We start from the raw sequence: 17,941 nt of genomic DNA, 5'->3' as shown, positions 1-17,941 counted from the left end.
ACTTTGAAAGAAACTGAATTCCCTGTTTAATATTAATGAGTTAAAATATTAAATAGTTAAAATATTAAAAATATAAAAGTCCTTCAGCGTGATAAAGACTTTGGGAAGCTCACCAAACCTCCTCAGAAATAAGTTTCTCTAAGTCATGCCACAAAAGTTTAAGGTTCAGTTAGTGTCAAGCACCATTATTTCTTAAGGGCTTTTCTCAGACAGATTATACATCAAATAGATTTAACCCCAGAGATGTAACATGATCTTATAACAGTTATGACTAAATTACAAGTTTTAAAGTAGACAGCCAAAGTAAGGAGAACAGGCAATCATGGATTCAGGATATGTACATTCCCCCATAGCCAGCTAATGGCAACTTTAATATGATGTGATAGATTTTTCTCCACTAGGAGAAAGTACCGCCTGCATTTCTGCTTCAACAACCCACGCCAGCTGACTAATGGAGTTATATTTTTGTCTCAGATGAGGCTGGTTACTTGCCCATCCTCTAGCAGTCGCAGAATGAGACACTAACAGCAGCTGTGAGGTRAAGAGAAAAGCTGCTCTATTTGGTAGCCCAGACCCGAAGTACAGGTCTTTCCCCTCTAACAGCAGAGCTCATTTTCTGTCCCAAGGTGAAGAAAAGACCCAGCTCAGAACAAAGCCACTTTTAGGGTTTAAAGTAGCTAAAGACAGACACTTTTGAGGAATAATAAATCTTCACAGAGAAGTAAAGGATTCACAGAAATTAAAAATTGGATTCTTGGATAGATAAGCATTCTTGAAAACTTAAAAGAAGTTGTTCTGATTCTTGCGGATCAAAACATTTCCTAAAACAATCCTTAGCAAATGCTATTAAATGCAAAAACTCTTTACCTTGGTATAGTAGTAATCTTAATGATAAAATACCAATCCCCACCCCCCAACCAAAATGTAACCACACTACGGAATAATCAGTGTATGCCTGCAACTAGAAACATCTCTTTAAGCAAGTATTTGGGCTTCACTCCTACAAACATTTAAATACATCAGTTTGAGTGGACCTATAGATTCCTGTGAAAGTCTACAGAGTTTATCACACACAAAGTTAACACATTTATAAGCCTTGCAGAATAATTGCTTTTGGCAGAATATAAAGTTGCTATAATGTGTTTTGGAATCATGGTCTCCTGCTTAAGGACCAGGAATTCTGGTGAAACCTGTCATTTTGCATAAAAGGACTGGCAGCTGCATAGCCCACAGACACATTTAAACTTCTCTTTGCATTTTCTTTAAAATTTCAGAATGGTGTATGGGCTTTCTTTAAAAGCAGTAACAAAGCTAACAAATAAAGCCTGTAAAGTTTTCCTAGATGTGGTCTCTTACTAGTGTCATGTGCACCACCGGTGCAGCTTCCAACACGTCTGAACAATACACCAACTAGGCTTTGGAGCTTACTATGTGTTTTTCCAGAACCTAATACACTGGTTGATAGGGCAAGAACTCAATACAAGAAATAAGGTTTTAATACAAGGACCCTAATGAAAAAGCTTAAAAAACTGTTAGAAGAGCTTTCAAATACTGTAGTAAAATAGATATCTGAAATAATTTTAGAAACCTAATGCCAACAGTTTGCCTAATTAACTTTTAAATACATTATACCTAAAACCAGGCTGTAGATTTATTTCCTTGACAATGTTTTCAGCATTGTTTTACTGTCCCTATTGCCTTTGATCTTAACTTCTAGAAAGGATAAATTTGAGCAAAGAAAACAAACTTTAATTCTGAATGGCATTGCCAGTTATCAAGAGACTGGTATGTTATCACCTTCTGCAGTCACTACTACTTCTACTAGCCATGGCTAAGGAAATTAAGAGCTAACTATGCCTACAAAGTATATTACAGCAGGTTTACTTTTTTCCTCCCATTTTTTCACTCTGCTCCCTCACTTTTGTTTGATACCTCCTACCTCTCTAATCCCACCTGAAAAGTTCCTCTCCGTGTCCCAAATCCCTTCTTCCCTTTTTGGGGAACTGTGGAAGAAAAACAACTATTTCTCAGTTAAGAGCAGTGCCGGCATCCACCAATTAAAACAAAAAACAACAACCTCCCCCCCCACCCCGCCCCAAAGCCCAGCAGCATGGGAGAACACTGGGAGACAAGACAGTTTCACTAACAATACATCATCAAGATTTTACAGCTGGGAAAGTGCTGTGTGCAACAAGAACAACAGTGGTGTAATTTGCTGCTAAGAAATTGTTTATAGGAAGTTCAACATTAACAGCAGTGAGAGAGAAAAAAAAAAGTAATTTAAAATACTCAGCAACTGCCTCAAACCCATATGATTTCACATCTACAGTTAGTACTGCCTAGGCCCAAATAAGCAGTTAGAAATTCCTTGCATTCAATTGATTTCTATTAAACATGTTAAGTATCACATTCAAAAAAGAAAAAAAAAAAAAAAAAAAGCAGCCATGCAGGTAAATGGAACAGACAGGTGTATTTTAAAGAATTTAATTAACTTCCATAACCAAGAAACCTCTCTTTGTATCTCAGGTACTTAAGTGTATCCAATATAAAGTCACATCTTACAAAGTAGGTTAGATCCAGCCACAAGCACATACGCACATACAGTCTTTGAAACATAATTAGGCTGCCTTTCCGGTAGCTGAGGCACAGCCAAAGCGCAGTTCCCAGGTACTAGTGAGAAGGCCCCAGCTGTACCAGAGGCGACTAACGAAAGGAGACGCAGAAAGTCCCTTCCCCGCTTCATGCGGCACTTGTTCAAGGCCCAAAGCCCAAGAGCACAAGCACTTCCAATCCCCTTGCTCTGGCTGAAGTATTATTTTAGCATATAAAAATGAATAACACTGCCATAACCTCAAATTCAATGCATTTCGTATCAGAAGTTAAACTCCTAAGTTTTCCCCTATATCATCACACAGCTACTGGAAACATTTCCATTTCATCATGTCATCTTATTTACACAGTTCTTGCGGAACAACCGTTTCACAAAAAGACATATGCAAGCAATACACAATGCTCTGAAATGCTTTATTTAGATATTAAGACTAATTTCAAGTTCTAACACTCTAACACAAACAGCAAACTATATCAAGAGATTAAAACTGAATAATCTGCATGGCAATTTCTGCTAACTTCTGAATGCCTGAAAACACAACATTTATACTGAGAACAGATAAGCCACCCCAAACTAGATTAACTATTAATTATTAAAACAAAGTACTACCAGACAACCACAAGGTAAATTTTTCCACCAAAGAATCAAGAAACAAATAATGTATTTCAGCTCAGACTTTCTGATGAGGAAACAGATGCATGTGGAATTCAGCTAAGTATAGCAAGAGGAAAAGTGACACTTAAAAAAAAGTCAAGTTTCCTAAATTAAAAACACACTTTTTTTCCCCCCAAATACTGAAAAAGCAGTGTCATAGCTTTTAAAATTGTTTCAAATGGTACCTATGCCATTATTTGCAACTACACTGTAGCAACTTTATGCTTGCACACAGTGAGGAAAACAAGATGTCCTTAAAAACATGACAATCATAAAAGTAAGTTTAAAATGCCTTTTAAAAAATTAGATTTTATAGCAAACATGCTTCTAAGTCGGACTACTAAGATCAGGATAAAAAGTAAATAAAAAGCAAAGAATTCCAGTCTGGCTTTGTGTAAGGTTGTCAGGCCACAGTCTGAAAAGTGCATTTTTGACTACTGTCAGAGAAAGGATATCAATGTTTGTCTGATAGCAATTCTTATGCTTTTATGTAAAGCATTAATATCTTAATATAATAAAATGTAGTACTAAATCATTATTAATTTGTGGTGTCCTTTGAACATTTTGAGCAGATACTGAAGACCTTCAAACATGCAATTAATCTCTCAGTTACCGACTTTCTTGAACATTTTTGAAGGGAGATTTTCAATTCCATTTCTAGGCAATGCTGACCCCTTTGCAGTTTTAAAGTAGTTCTGAGTCATGCCTGCCTTGTCACAAAAACTTCCGCAAACCCTTTCAAATTACAGATCTGCTTTACCATTAAAAAGCAAACAAGCGAGCAGTTAAGTTCTGTAGATTTCAAATAAATCTACTCCCATTCCCCCTCATTAACTGATCTGAACTATAAATTTGCTTTAGATGCTTTAAGAGGTGGATATTAACTGCATAGAGACAGTTACTTTTTGTGTCAAAATGACAGCACTGATGGTATTTATTTAGTGAAACTGGATTTGTCAGTATTGGGGAAATGTGGGATGACACAGGGTATTAATGGAATTCTTTTCATTTCTATTTTAAATGGCTTGCGTACTTATGCAACTTTAGCTTATTCTGAAACACTTCACAGGTTGACATAAAGGATCTGAAAAAAAGAAAGTCTGAAGAGTTAAGTATTGCAAATTATGTAAATAGGCTATCAAAGGCCATTCAGTCAAACACCACTACAGAACTTCATACCATTTGTGGAGGGAAACATTTAAAAAGAAGTTCAGATTTACACTAGCCAAGAAAAAAAGAGAAACTGAAAATTTGCTTATGCATATCTTTCTCTGGATAGTTTTACAGAGGAGAATCAACTTCCAGACCTTCATAGCTACAGACATTAGCTATGCAACTCCAAATACTAACATGAATACCCAATTCAATTTAATTCCTGTGGACCTCATAACCCCACTTGGCAGCCTTAACCACTAGATTTGGGAACTGCCGATACAAAACTATGTACTGAAATTAATAAATTAACCCCAAAATATTTTACTTGCTGAAGGAAACAGTATATAATGGAGTTCATAAAACTAGGATGAATGAACAGAAGTTTCATCATTAGGAAAACAAAACAAAACAAAAAAACCCCACACAAACCTGAGAAAAATTACACACAGGAGTAATACGTAATCCTATTTAACTCCACTGTCAGATAAACGAACTATTTGTGATTATGCTCTCTACAGAAGATAAAGGCCCACAAGGATTACTTGGTCTTTTAAACCAAACAGAGCATCAATCTGAGCTTTTTGAGATTGACTGAACACCTCAAGAAACGGTTCGGCTAGGGGAACTTCTTTCTTTTTGGCCAGCACTGCTATTGTCAGAGGACATATCCCAAAGTCACACAGAAACAATTTCTGGCAAAACTATTTGCTGAATTATGGTAAGAATCCTTTGTAGAGGAAAGCAAAAATAGCCCTTTAAAGAACACCATTTTCCAGTGTAGATAAAAACAACAAAAGTTACATCCAGCTGAAAATATGATAAAACCAAACTTATTTTCTTGGTCAAAGAAAAAAGCTTGAACACTATCTTTCAATACAACTACTAAACCAGGGTTCTCCGGATTTAAAATATACCATTTTATTAAATAGACAAAAGAGGGGAATACTTGTTTCACCTGGGAAATACCAAAAAACACAAGAAATTTCCTCTCGCTTAAAACCCCTAGATCACAGCTTTTCATGCTGAAATTGGGAAATGACAGTTATGCTTTCTCCACTGTAAAATGTGTAACTGTAGATTAGACAAGGAAAAAAGTAGAAAGTAGATCCTTTTTATTGTAGGATTATGCTTAATGCAGATACTATGGTTTCTATACCCTGCAGATGACTGTGCATTAATTTTTGGTAAATTCCAAATATTCTGTACATAGTCAGAAACTAAAGCTGTATTACAAGCATGGGGGAGGGAAAACAAAAAAAAAAGCCCTTCTCCCTCAAAATGGTCTGATACACCTTAACACAGTGACTAGAACACCTCAGCTGCCTGCTGGTTTCTTTTCTGTCTTTATTGCCCGAAACACCGCATGGGCTTTGGAAGATGAAGGCAACTAACTGTTGAAGCTACCAGTATCTAAAAGATGGGATTGATTTAAGCAGAAATAAATTACATTGTTATTTAAATCACTATTTAAATTAGCAAACAGGAAAGTTATAATTTTCCTTTATATATGTACTACTTTTATTGCTAATAAAGGGCTAAGTTGTATTGGTTGGTGACCATTAAATATGCCATTTTGCCACTGTATGTAACCCTTATGTAAATGTTTAAGTAACTTTTACTAGGGAAAGCGCATTGCCTCCCTGCAGTTCTTTTAAACTGTTATATAGATCATCATTCACATATTTAGATGCTTAATTTTCACCTTAGGCTAGAAAATGGTGAATAACTCTTTTCTATCCTAGACACCGAAACTTGGAAATTGAATTAAACTGACAAGAAATCACAAATACTTAGTTTAACACAGACCAGGGTTTCATGTTTCCTATCTAGTGATTTCTCCATTTCAGCACTTTAGTGTTTGTTAGTTGTCAGATTGTCAAATTAGAAAAAAAAAAAGTAAATGCAATGATTTAACAGATAGTAATTTTTCACCTTTTTACATAAATTTAAGGCTTCATTAGTTTAATGTATTACCTCCCCCAACATGTTTTTATCTGCCTTGAAAACAAACTGTGAAGCGATACCAGAAAAAGTTGGACAGAATTACTGTTGTCCTAGAGAAGTGACACTTGTAACTTCCTTTGACATCCAAAAGTCAAAAGGCATATGGCTTGCAACTTCTCCACTGAAAATCTTTTCCTGAAGCACATGGCAGAGGTTTGGATCATTACAACTTATTTGGGATATGTTGATCAAAGCCCATTGTTAGCACCCTCGTGTTGGAAGGGGCATTAGGACCAAGCATTGCTTAAAGTTTTCTCTTTATCCATTTAACCTCAATATTTGGGATCACACTCACATAGTACAGTTATGTCAAAAGGAAGAAAAGCCAATTCAGTACCCCAGCAGCTGCCCAGGCCTAAAAACCAGCTGCAATGCTGACAGATTCAGTCAAATTATTTCGTCATTGCACCAGAAGTTTAATTTATATGTGCTAATCTTGTTCAGAACTAGATACTTCTACTTCAAAAAGTTTTGTTCACAAACTTCAGAAATGGGGACAAAGAGTTGAGCTGAACTTTCTGTACTGGAGAAATCACTTGTTGCTGATTTGAACAGTTGCAATGTCTTCTACTGTCACAGCTGAATGGTGGATGAACTGATTGCAAAGGGGAAGCATTCTACAGCAAAGGAAATGTATGTTAGTTACTACTGGGGTTATGTTTTGTTGCCCCAGGCTGGCAAAAAAAACAGGGTTTTTTTGCTAACATGACAATGCTGAAGGGTAAAAGTCTGGTATTAAGAACTGTACGGGTGCTTAGTAGCTCAGTCAAAACTTCTTAAAGAGAAACCGACCAGTGCCTTACTTCTGGACAAGCTTTTCTGAACAAGCTTTTCTGGATAAACTCTATTAGAACACTATGTAATATAGACAAACGTTTCAAAAAGTGCCTCTGTGCAAAACCAAACCAAAACAAAAAAACCGAAACCAAACAAAAACAAAAAWACCCCCCCCCCCCAAACCTACAAAACACTACAAGAACAGATCTCCCTAAAGGCCAAAACACTTCAACACACAGATATTCCACTTTCAGCAGGAAAAAAAAGAATATAAATAACAAAATGTCTGATGGAAGAAAGCTAGAGCTTAAAAGGGTAGAGCAGGTAGGGAAAAACATACACAGGAAAGCCTGAAAAGCTTCTCTACCTAAATAACTAAGCTTGTCAGTTTTCCCCTAGATAATCACAGCTTACTGCAGAAGAACGGGAAATAAAAGGTCCACACAGGAAATTATTCTGGGATAACTACAGCAATCTAAATTCATATCTTATTCTGGAATAAATTCCTTTAATAGACCTGCTCTTCATCCAGAGTTTAACTAATAAATAACGAGTTCAGATTTTCTGCCTTGCTTCAGGGGAACAAATGCAAACACATTCTCTTTGCAGGACTTGTAGGCAGCCGTAACACAGAAATTTAAGGCAGGGAACTCTTGCACTGTAACCTAACCTAAGGAGTTCAACAAAGAAAAGCAGAACTGTTTTTGTATCGATGGCAAACATACCCACAAGATGCTTATTCCAGCATCTCCTCCACACTGTGTTAAAAATAAGCAGTGCAGAACAAACTAAGTATTTGACAGAAGATACTTAAAAGCATGTGATAAAGCAACACTATTCCAGCTTTTTTTCTGATATCCTTTCCAAAAACAAACAACCAAAAAGCACCAAAAAAAACCAAACCAAAACCCAAACAACCTGAAAACAGAGAAGCATCTAATCTCATAACATGATTCCATCAGCCTCCTTACAGTGAACAGGTCAGGATGAAGGTATGGTTATGGGCTCAGTTTTCAGTGCCCCAGGCAAACGCTTAACTGATTCTCGCAAATCCTCCATTACCTAACATGAGGTTGTTAACATGCACAATTCTTCTCCATCACCATAGTAACAAAGTCCGTACATTTTAAGGTGCATATAGGGGCTCTTCTAAAAGATGTTTCAAGTTGACTGCAGCTAAGATAATACAAGATAATTTAAACTAGAACAGTTCAGCAGAAATACAGAAAGCATGAAAGTACTGTACTAGAGACCATCACAATACTCAATTTTAGTAGTGGTTATACATCCATCAAAGTAGTGGCCTGGAGATTGAAAGAAATATAAAAGAAAGTAAGATTCAGTCAGGGCATTCATGGGTCTTAATGCACAAAGCAAATGCATGAGTCTATCTGATTTTAGATATTCTCACCAACTTCTTTAGGAACCATAGACCAGAAAATTGTAAATTTGTTGAAGAACAATACGATTTATCTAGCGATTGCCAAAAACCAACCAAAACAAAAAAGGGAGGAAATATTAGGGATTTAATTAGAAAAATGTATTGTCTGATTAAGAAATGACAAGCAACTATGACTTTTATTGGTTTCAATGACAACTGCACTTACAGGCCTGAATTTTTAAGTATGACCCTGTTCCTGAAGGATATGCAACAAATGGCACCACATAAAATTGTGGGCTTAGTTGCAATCCATATATTAGGTTTCTCCACAGCAAACATGCCCATAACTGTCAACAGCCTGACTGATACTCTGGCTAATATGCTAGATGTACATATCTGATAATGTCATCATGACTTCTGGTAACAGAAATCATTACCACCTTAGAAGAAAGTAAAGCAAAGGCAAGTTGAACACAAAAAAACCCTTACTATTCCCTCAAATAGCTGCCACGCTACACTAGAAAGAGGAGCTTCCAAACTGAAAGGAAAAAAAAAAAAGAAGAAAAAAAAAGAAATCCAACTTTCAGATAAGGATTACGAAAAAACAAGCTTAGAAGAAGGGATATAAGAAACAGCATATAACAACATTGGACAGAATTACAGCAGTACTACTAATACCCAAAATATCCCATAGTTGAAGTTTGAAGACTAAATACTAAAGCTAGAAAAAAAATTTTGCAGACCCCCCCCCCAAAAAAACTAACAAACTTGTCAGAAGATTGTTGCTTTGCTTTTTGATATCAGTATTAATAGAATTTTGCACAATCATTAATATATAGTCTTTAATTATATAGCATCACCTGTGTGAGATCAGAAGATTCATTTCTGATCACACACAGGATGAATGGCAAATGAGGCAAGGGGCTGAAAAAAGAAAAAGGGTGTTTCCTAGCATTAAAGATTTGAGAGCAGAATCCAGGTGATCTGATTACATTCCTGGCTCTGCCTCATTATCAAAATCATCAAAATTCATACCCCTTGGGCACATGGATTATAACTGCACAAGTGATCTCAGTTCTGAAGCTTGAAAATTGTTGAGCATTTAATTTTACAACTTCCCATTCTCTTGGCACACTCCTATCCACCAGCAGACCCAATAATCATCATTGCTCATAAAGGTTTTTAAAAATCCTGCAAAATTAAACTAAAAGAGACAGAAAAACCACCTCTTTGCATGACTTTACCTATACAGGTCACTAACATTTGATCTGCAGATGGAAATGTAACAACATGGATAACTGCCCTCCGAAGAGGGTGCACACACACAGTGACAGGCAGTCTACCCTACTAGGAAACTTCAAATCCATTCTTGGTCCTAAAGAGAGCACAGACCAATGCAGTGATTAACAACAGTAACCAGTTATTAAAAACATACAGCTCTGGCACGTAGCTGCTTACCTAGGTAAGAACAGAATTTCCCATTTTAGATGTCTGGGTCTCAACTTTAAACCCTGAATTTGTCTCATTACACCTTCCAAAAACCTTCCAAAAGTTGCTCCCGTTCAAGGCTCAGCATACACAGATCATTCCCTCAAGCACAGGCTTCTCATTAAGGCACACTGTACTGCGATCCAGAGCAAGCATGGGTAAGCATGCCAAGCCCAGAAAGAGAAACACCTGGGGCACAGGGTACTGCACCAGTTCTGAGAGGCTGAAAAGTTTCTAGGAAGCTACATAAAAATTCCTAAATCGGGGCAGTCTCTGCACTCCCACCTTTCACTACCCTTCTTTAATCCCATCCAAAGGTTAAAGAGAGAGGAATCACTTCTGCCCTCAAGGTTTATACCACTTCACCACAACAGTTCGGCATTATTTCTGAAAGACAAATCACAGGCAGGAATCCCTATCGAGATGCATCTTACCGATTCTATTTTTATTTAGGTAAGATAGTTTCGGTAACAATTTTCCAACAAACTACACATTAACTTTCAGTAATTTCTTGTTTTATTAATGAAATGCTTGTTTTTTCTTGTCACTGCACTTATATATTCATGGCATTTCACTTTCCTAAAACTGAAACCAGTAAGTCCATTTCATTTTTGCTTTGACAAACTTCAGTAACTGTCACAACTTGTCAGTACAAGTCAAACAAAACAGTAATTGTCAACAGCTGTCAAATCATCTTGGGGAAGACCTATTTATTCAGTACTGTTTTTCTGGAGTTACTTAAAAAAAAAAAAAAAAAAAAAAAAAAAAAAAAGACAACTCTTTCCATAGGCTTTAATGAAGCCCGCTTTTACAAACTGACATTGAAGCAAAGCATAGGCTTATGCCACTTCTTTAAATGTTCTGAACAGGTGAAATGTTTGATTCTTTAAAATAGAGGTACTGATTACAAGACTTCATCCTCCTCCTTGTCCCCCTCTCCCCCCCCAAAAAAAATCACAAATGGCAGTAGTCCCACTTTTCAAACACAAGAATGAATATATCTGGAAAAAGAATCACCTTTACCACCTCATTTTAAGATGTGGTTTAGATGATATGACATCACACGTTTTGGGAATTCTTGTGTAGCATGCATTAGAAACATTTTCTTATAAATACAAGTTTGATATCAGTCAGCAATGCAGAAAAAACTGCTTAAATTTCTATGACATTTTCCTTCTTTTAGTTTACTATCACAAGACAGTGATTTCTTATAGAAAACATGCTTGTGCTCCTCTTGTATGTACAGATGCATTTATCATGATTATATTGGAAACAATTTCTTTTACTTTGCCCACCTTATTTGGAGCATTGGGAATGTTATCACAGCCTGTAACTACATGTAGCAAGACTGCAATTACTGAATTGGAGCTACATTTATAATCAATTTTAGTACTCACTTAAATGAACATTTTCTGTTCTTCACCACATAAAATGGCTCCCCCCCCAATTCTTCTCTTGCCACATACAAGACAGAGAAACTGGGAAAATAAGATATTCTCTTAACAAATTGATACCATAGATAATATCAACATGAGCATTAYGAAAAAAGATAAGGCAGAAAAGATGGGATAACACATGCACATAAAATGTTTGCTTAGTTTTTACCAGTAAATGTTGTTCAGAACTACCATGGTCTTAAAGACTGATTTCTAGTATAGATATTTTTAAAGTAGGATGGATACCATGTTTACATATATGTTACCACATACAACAGGATGAACAAAATGAACAATGAACAAAAGCCACAGGAAATAGTACCAGCCAACAGATTTTACTAGATCATAGTTTAAACACTAGCAAAACAAACAAACAGAAAACCCAAAACACAAATTCTTCTCCTCTTATAAAATACAGGAAAGTAACAAAACTATGAATTGCCTTATCTTAAGTCTACAAGTATTTGTTAATACAGCATATTGGAAGAAGATCCAGTCCCCTTCCTTCCCTAGCAAAACAATATGAAGAATATTTCTGCTGAATACCACCACAGGCTAGAAGACACCTAACAAAGTATCCAAATGCATGAAAAATGTTGCAAATGTTTCTCTCTTCTTAAAAAAGATTAGTGATTTTTCACTTGGAGTATTGGTATCACACTAATCACCAATAACTAAATAAATACTTCACAACTAGAAGTGCTTTCAGAAAAAGGAACACATATTTTCAAGGGAAATAAAAAGGAGCAGATTTTGTATCTTGAGGAACCATGACAAATGCATTTAATTTTTGTTTACAAGCAATTCCAGTAGTTTGGTAACTATGCATCACATCGTACTAGTTAAAATTTATGTGCTCAAGTGTTGTTACACATTGGAATTGAGAGGGGAAAAACAACCCAAATATAGTTCATTTTTAACATATGCATAAAGAAACTGGACTAGACAGATCTCTGAACATCAAGAGCATGGCAGCTCCTAACAAGGAAGCTGCAGCGCGTTCCATTCAGGAGAGAACAGTAAGAGGAGGAAAGCGCATGTTTAAGCATTAGGACAACACAATTTTAAGATGATGTGCACTAAATGCTGCATCTTCACTATTCTTTTTGAATCAGTGGAGTAAAGCACAAAAAGAAACAAAATAATATTTCCTTTGTCTCCTTTTTCACCTTGCATCAGTAATCTGAAAAGCCTTTCTTGTTTCTGGTGCTTATCATACCCCATCAAATCATCGGTGCTTCCAATGAACTAACCAATACGTACGATCCTTCCAGGTATGCACAGGAGTGGTTAAAGAACACATAAAAAAAGAAAAGTACCAGTGTTTATCCAAAAAACATGAGGAATGCCCTCAGCTCTAATCCTGTGATTTCTGATTCCGTCAAGATTAAATCCTTTTGAGAAATGTCTTTACTTTTGAAGCATACATTGATGTCCTCGCTACCATTTTAACAGTTCAAGCACATTAAACAAACAGACGCTGAAAACCCTCCTCCATTTTCAAATATTATCACTGGCTCCAGTATGTTGAAACATCCAGATAGCATTTTTCTGCTGTATCACAGTAATCAGGGAATGTTGCCAAGGTGAATCTGTTTTAATTCTTGACTTCCAGATTATATAACATGTAAATTCAACATCACCTTCAAAATATTATTGAGAGACACAAAAATCAATGAAACAGCAAGAAGCAGTTCATAAAACTGGAAAAGACTCCCCAGGACTCTCAAACTAATGGTCCCTCAAAAAGAAAAAGTATCAGAACTGCAATGATTTAATATAATTGATTAGAAGGCTTTTTTTTTTTAATTAAAGGAAAGCATGTAAAAATTCTTACTTTTTTTTTAAACCAGTTCTTTAAAGGATAAAGAATTTTGGCATCTATATATGTTCTAAACAACAGAAAGAAAATTAGTCTGATGAAATATGTTACAATTCCCCCAAATTCCTGAAAACAAACTAGTTGGCTTCACTTCCTGGGTTTTTATGCTCCTCTTTCAGTATTTCAATTAGTAATACAAGGAATTCTGAAACACAGCTGGAGTACAGACAGTATGTTCATGAATATTCAAGACAGATATGCACATATTGAATAAATATTTTATTTTTAAAAATTTAATTCAGCTTTACTGTTTCAAATCATCAAAACTTGACAATGCTTGTAACTTCATAATCTAAAAGTTGTTAGGCACATTAGTATACCCTCAATGTTTCTTTAATCTCTTAAATTTAATTATCTAGAAAAATGAGTATATTACCACCTATACTTATGTAGCAAAAAAAATAATATATGACAGTATGAATCTGTAAAAATTCGGTGTGTAAAAACAACTCAAAWCATTATTGGTGAGCACAGGCATTCACTAAAAAGAAGAGAAAGAACTCACCTGCAACATTGAGAATAAATAAATGCGCCAATAAAGTATTGCTCTTAATTTTCAACAGGAGCAACCTAGACTCCATCTTAATCCTATGGTCATTCATCCCTATCATAAAGGGACCACATAACATAACATTTATTCTGTTTTACCTAATGATGAAATTTGGACGTGTTTCTAGACAGCAATAAAATCTGCCAGCAAGTCAAGATTTTTTTTTTTCCACAGTGCTTGCTGACCTGCAGGTTTTGACATTATTATATTAAGTTCCATGAACACTAAATTGACATATGTGCTGACGCACCCTACTAATACCTCTGTTTAAAAAATAATAATATTTGTGAACAGCACTTGAGGTTGTTCTGTATCAGCCAGGTTAAACTGACAAAAATATGTATCTGGAGAGGTATAGAAATATTCTTATTTAACTAATACCTAACTGATGAAACCATACAGCGAAATCTTTACAAGAGCAATCACAAACCATCAACAAAATCCATCCATCCATGGCAATAAGAATTTTATAAGGCTGCCTTTCATATGTTCATTGCTGAGAAGAAACCTAGTCAGAACCTTAATGCAGCTTTTTAACTGATCTTTCCCACCACACGCTACACTTCAAAAGACACTGAAAATTTAATATTATTAACTGAGGTCACACTCGAAACAGCACAAATCTTTATGTCTTGTTCCATAAAAGGAAGTTTTACAATCAAAGAGTAATGCTCAATTACCAGAATATTCCTGGTTGCTACAATGACACAAAATGTCTCGCAAAGTACCCGTATTCACCCTTATATGATGAGAGATTTGTTAATGAATTCAAGGCCAATTATAATATCAGACACTGATGAAGTTATACGCACTGAACTTTAAATATAATTTATCTCAGATCTGCCTAATTTCCCCAACAGTTTCTTGGATTTTTAATCATATTTTCCCATCATTTAAAGTTGCATTCCCTTGTGCTATGTGCAAAATCCACCAAACAGGAACAACAATTCGATCTTTGCCAAAAATGCTATCAAAAGAGCAAAGGAAACTGAAAAGATAAATATTTTCTTATTTGTTGGTTAGAACTGCTTTTGATACTCTAACAATCAAAGGAAAAGAAAAAAGAAAAAACTACAGAGGAAAAARTGCTGATGTCAATAGTGCTTTCTAAGGTTATATACATTTAGCTCTATATAAAACACAATTATCTCACACTGAATATTGTGGTGTGAACTTTCCTTTGGCATTTTAAGTAAAGGTTAAAAAATCTTTCAGGTATTCTCTTCGCTTACATTAATGACAAAATCTCCACTCCAAAAAGCACAGAATTAAGGACCACCTTAGTATAATTTGTTAAGATAATGAAATACTGTATTTGCAAGCAATGAACATCCCTGTTTTAACACTGGCAACTGCAAAACAGCTAGATCAAGCAATTACATTGTCTGCTTTAGTGATCCTTTATTACTAAGTTTAATTCAATATTTTTAAACAATAATTTCAAAATATTTAAAGCCAAAATTAATGCATTGACCTTTAAATAGTTTATGCCATATTAAAATATTTTTCTCTTATCCTGTGTTAAAGATTTCTTCTGCCACAGCGCAGGTTAAACAGAAATGATGGTACCTAATCTGCCATAAAATTCTCAAGGAAAACAGACAAAAAAAAAAAAAGATTTCATTGCTGATTTCTATGCACTTAGCAGTCTTATGCATTACCTGTATTTTATAAGAAGCAACCTTTTCTTAGGTATGACTGACTTGATAACCATGAAGTCTGTTTTCCATATTACGATTTACTTCTCTGCCATGCTGGTATCATGCATATGCATTGCTCAGTAAAATGTATATTACCATAAAGTGATTAGCACACTGTCTTGAAGTCATGTTCATATTAATTGTTTTGTTTTTCATTATTTTATTTCTGAGTCACTATTTCTGGAAGGAAAAATATTCTAACATCTTCTGAATAAAACTTTTCTGTGCTTAAACATTAGACTGCATTAGAAAAAGGTATTTCTGAACTAATGCTCCTTTATATTAAAAAAAACCCACAAACCATAAAAATAACTTCCCCCTAATTTTACAGCAAGTTCTCCATGCACACACTTATAAGCTGCCTATCTACTGCACGCTAAGATAAACCTCCTGGTCTGTCTGTCTCTCCCTTCTTATGCAGGACTAAACTGCAAGTCTGCTCAATGCAGACACTGTACTGCACTGTGAATGGACAGCCAGGTATTTTATGAATGGAGCAGATCACGTGCTCCCAGCACCTCCCCGAGCTGATATTTCCCACATAACTGTGTCAACAAGCAGTGAACAGCATATTTTAATACAGCAGGTCCTCAAAAATCCTCACCCACAATCCGCTTGCTAGCGTCCATTCTCTAACATACAAGAAACAAGCTTTACACACTCTGCAGGGTAGGTTTTGTTGCAGGTCAGTGGTTGTGACAGTAATTTTTTTTTGGTTTTTATGAATGGAGATTGTGGTATGCAAATTAGAACGATTCACAAAAAAGAAAATATGGCGGCGGCTTCGGCTCCCAGCTCCACTGACACTGCAGCAATTCACCTTCCCAAACAGCGCTCGGTGCACGCAGCCCCACAGACCGGCGCCGAGCATTTAAAGCACTCTTTTATTCCGGAAGGATTTACCAGTATTCGTCTTCAACGATCAAAACTTCTTCGTTAAGAAGCTTATATTAAGGTGTGAATGTTTTATTTAGAGGAATGCATTAAGATGAAAAATCCGTTTTTCTTTTCGAAAAAACGGTCTTCTTCTCCAGACCAGTTCTTATTCTATCAATCTGCCCTTTATCAAACTGCTGTTTATTAAAAGAATAAAAGACAAAGGACACAATGGTCCTCTACCATTACCAAGAGCTGTCTGGCATTATGATCCGTCATATCATTCATAAAACAAGTTACAGCAAATACCTACATCGCAAATCGTTATGCTTATGCTCAGAGACTATAGTAATCAACCTTAACCACCTCTGTGCACTTAAACTTTCTGATAATAAAAAAGTTCTAAAATACTTTATATTTCTGTTTCTCAATGCCAGAAAACTCCGATGTTTTCTGAAAAATATGTATCTCCTCCCACCCGAAATTTATTTTTAAGACAGACTAAACGCACAGAGATACACCCGCACGCATACACGTTCTCCTCTGGAGCGCCTCCAAACCAGCCACATTAAAAATATTAAAAGATTCTTGAACTGTCCCCTTCCTCTTAAAAAAAGAAAAAAAAAAGAAAAAGAAGTCCCAAGTGCTCATAAAAAAAAAAAAAAAGAAGAAGAAAAGAAAAGAAAAAGAGGCTTTAGGGTAGGTTTAATCTGTATTTACACTGACTGACTCATCCAATTAAAATTCAGGAGCAGTTTCCTGCAGGATGAAGCTCCCACACACTAGCTTCCATGTGAAATATCTACAAGTAAATGATATTACCAGAGGTGGTATGCGCCGATATCTCTTCGGCTATCCGACCCCCCCCTTCCGCCCCCCCAAGACACCACCACTACCTGCACCGTTTTCGGCAGCGTTTTAATGAAACCACGCTGCCCCGGACGTCGGCTCTCGGCCCCCACAGACCAGGCTCCCTCACAAAGGCAGCGCTCCTGGGCTCCTCACGGGCGAGCGCCAACGCGCAGCGCACACGCGCCTGTCCCCCGTGCACATACACACACACACACGCGCGTGTCCCCCCTGCACACACACACACAGCGCGCGACCGCGGTCCGCGCGCGGAGGCGGGCGGGCAGCGGTGCTTACTCGTTGTTAGAAGTCGCCGTCTCTTCGCTCATTTTCTCCTCACCGTGATCCGACAGGGAGCTGGAGCAGCACYGACGCGGCCAGGGCGCAGCGAGAACTCACCAGAAACTTCACCATTGCTGAGCCCCCGCGGCCGCCTGCCCAGAGCGGCATAAGAGCAGCGTCCCGGCGAGGGGGCAGCGAGGCGGGGGGGCGCTTTATCCTGCAGACACCAGATCCGGTTGTCCAGCGCCGGAGCGCGTTTTCCGGCCCGCGGAGACGACGCCGGCGTGAGCCTAGCG

The 17,941-nt window shown here is 36.7% G+C and overlaps 1 protein-coding gene across 2 annotated transcripts in view; it reads right to left on the bottom strand.

Annotated features, from left to right (window-relative positions):
• SPRED1 (sprouty related EVH1 domain containing 1) overlaps positions 1-17,859 on the bottom strand; it is a 59,959-nt gene extending 42,100 nt beyond the window's left edge. Inside the window, exon 1 of one of the 2 annotated variants that reach the window (XM_026066003.1) lies at positions 17,661-17,859. In XM_026066003.1, the coding sequence (XP_025921788.1) occupies positions 17,661-17,692 (32 nt within the window). In that variant the 5' untranslated portion in view covers positions 17,693-17,859. The remainder of the gene's footprint in view (positions 1-17,660) is intronic. The other variant, XM_026066004.1, reaches the window with a different exon arrangement.
• Between the last annotated feature and the right edge of the window lie 82 nt (positions 17,860-17,941).

Source organism: Apteryx rowi, unplaced genomic scaffold (assembly GCF_003343035.1).
Source record: "Apteryx rowi isolate R43461 unplaced genomic scaffold, aptRow1 scaffold_236, whole genome shotgun sequence".
Taxonomy (NCBI): domain Eukaryota; kingdom Metazoa; phylum Chordata; class Aves; order Apterygiformes; family Apterygidae; genus Apteryx; species Apteryx rowi.
Note: the sequence above shows the minus strand (reverse complement) of the source record. Positions and strands in the feature narration are given on the sequence as shown.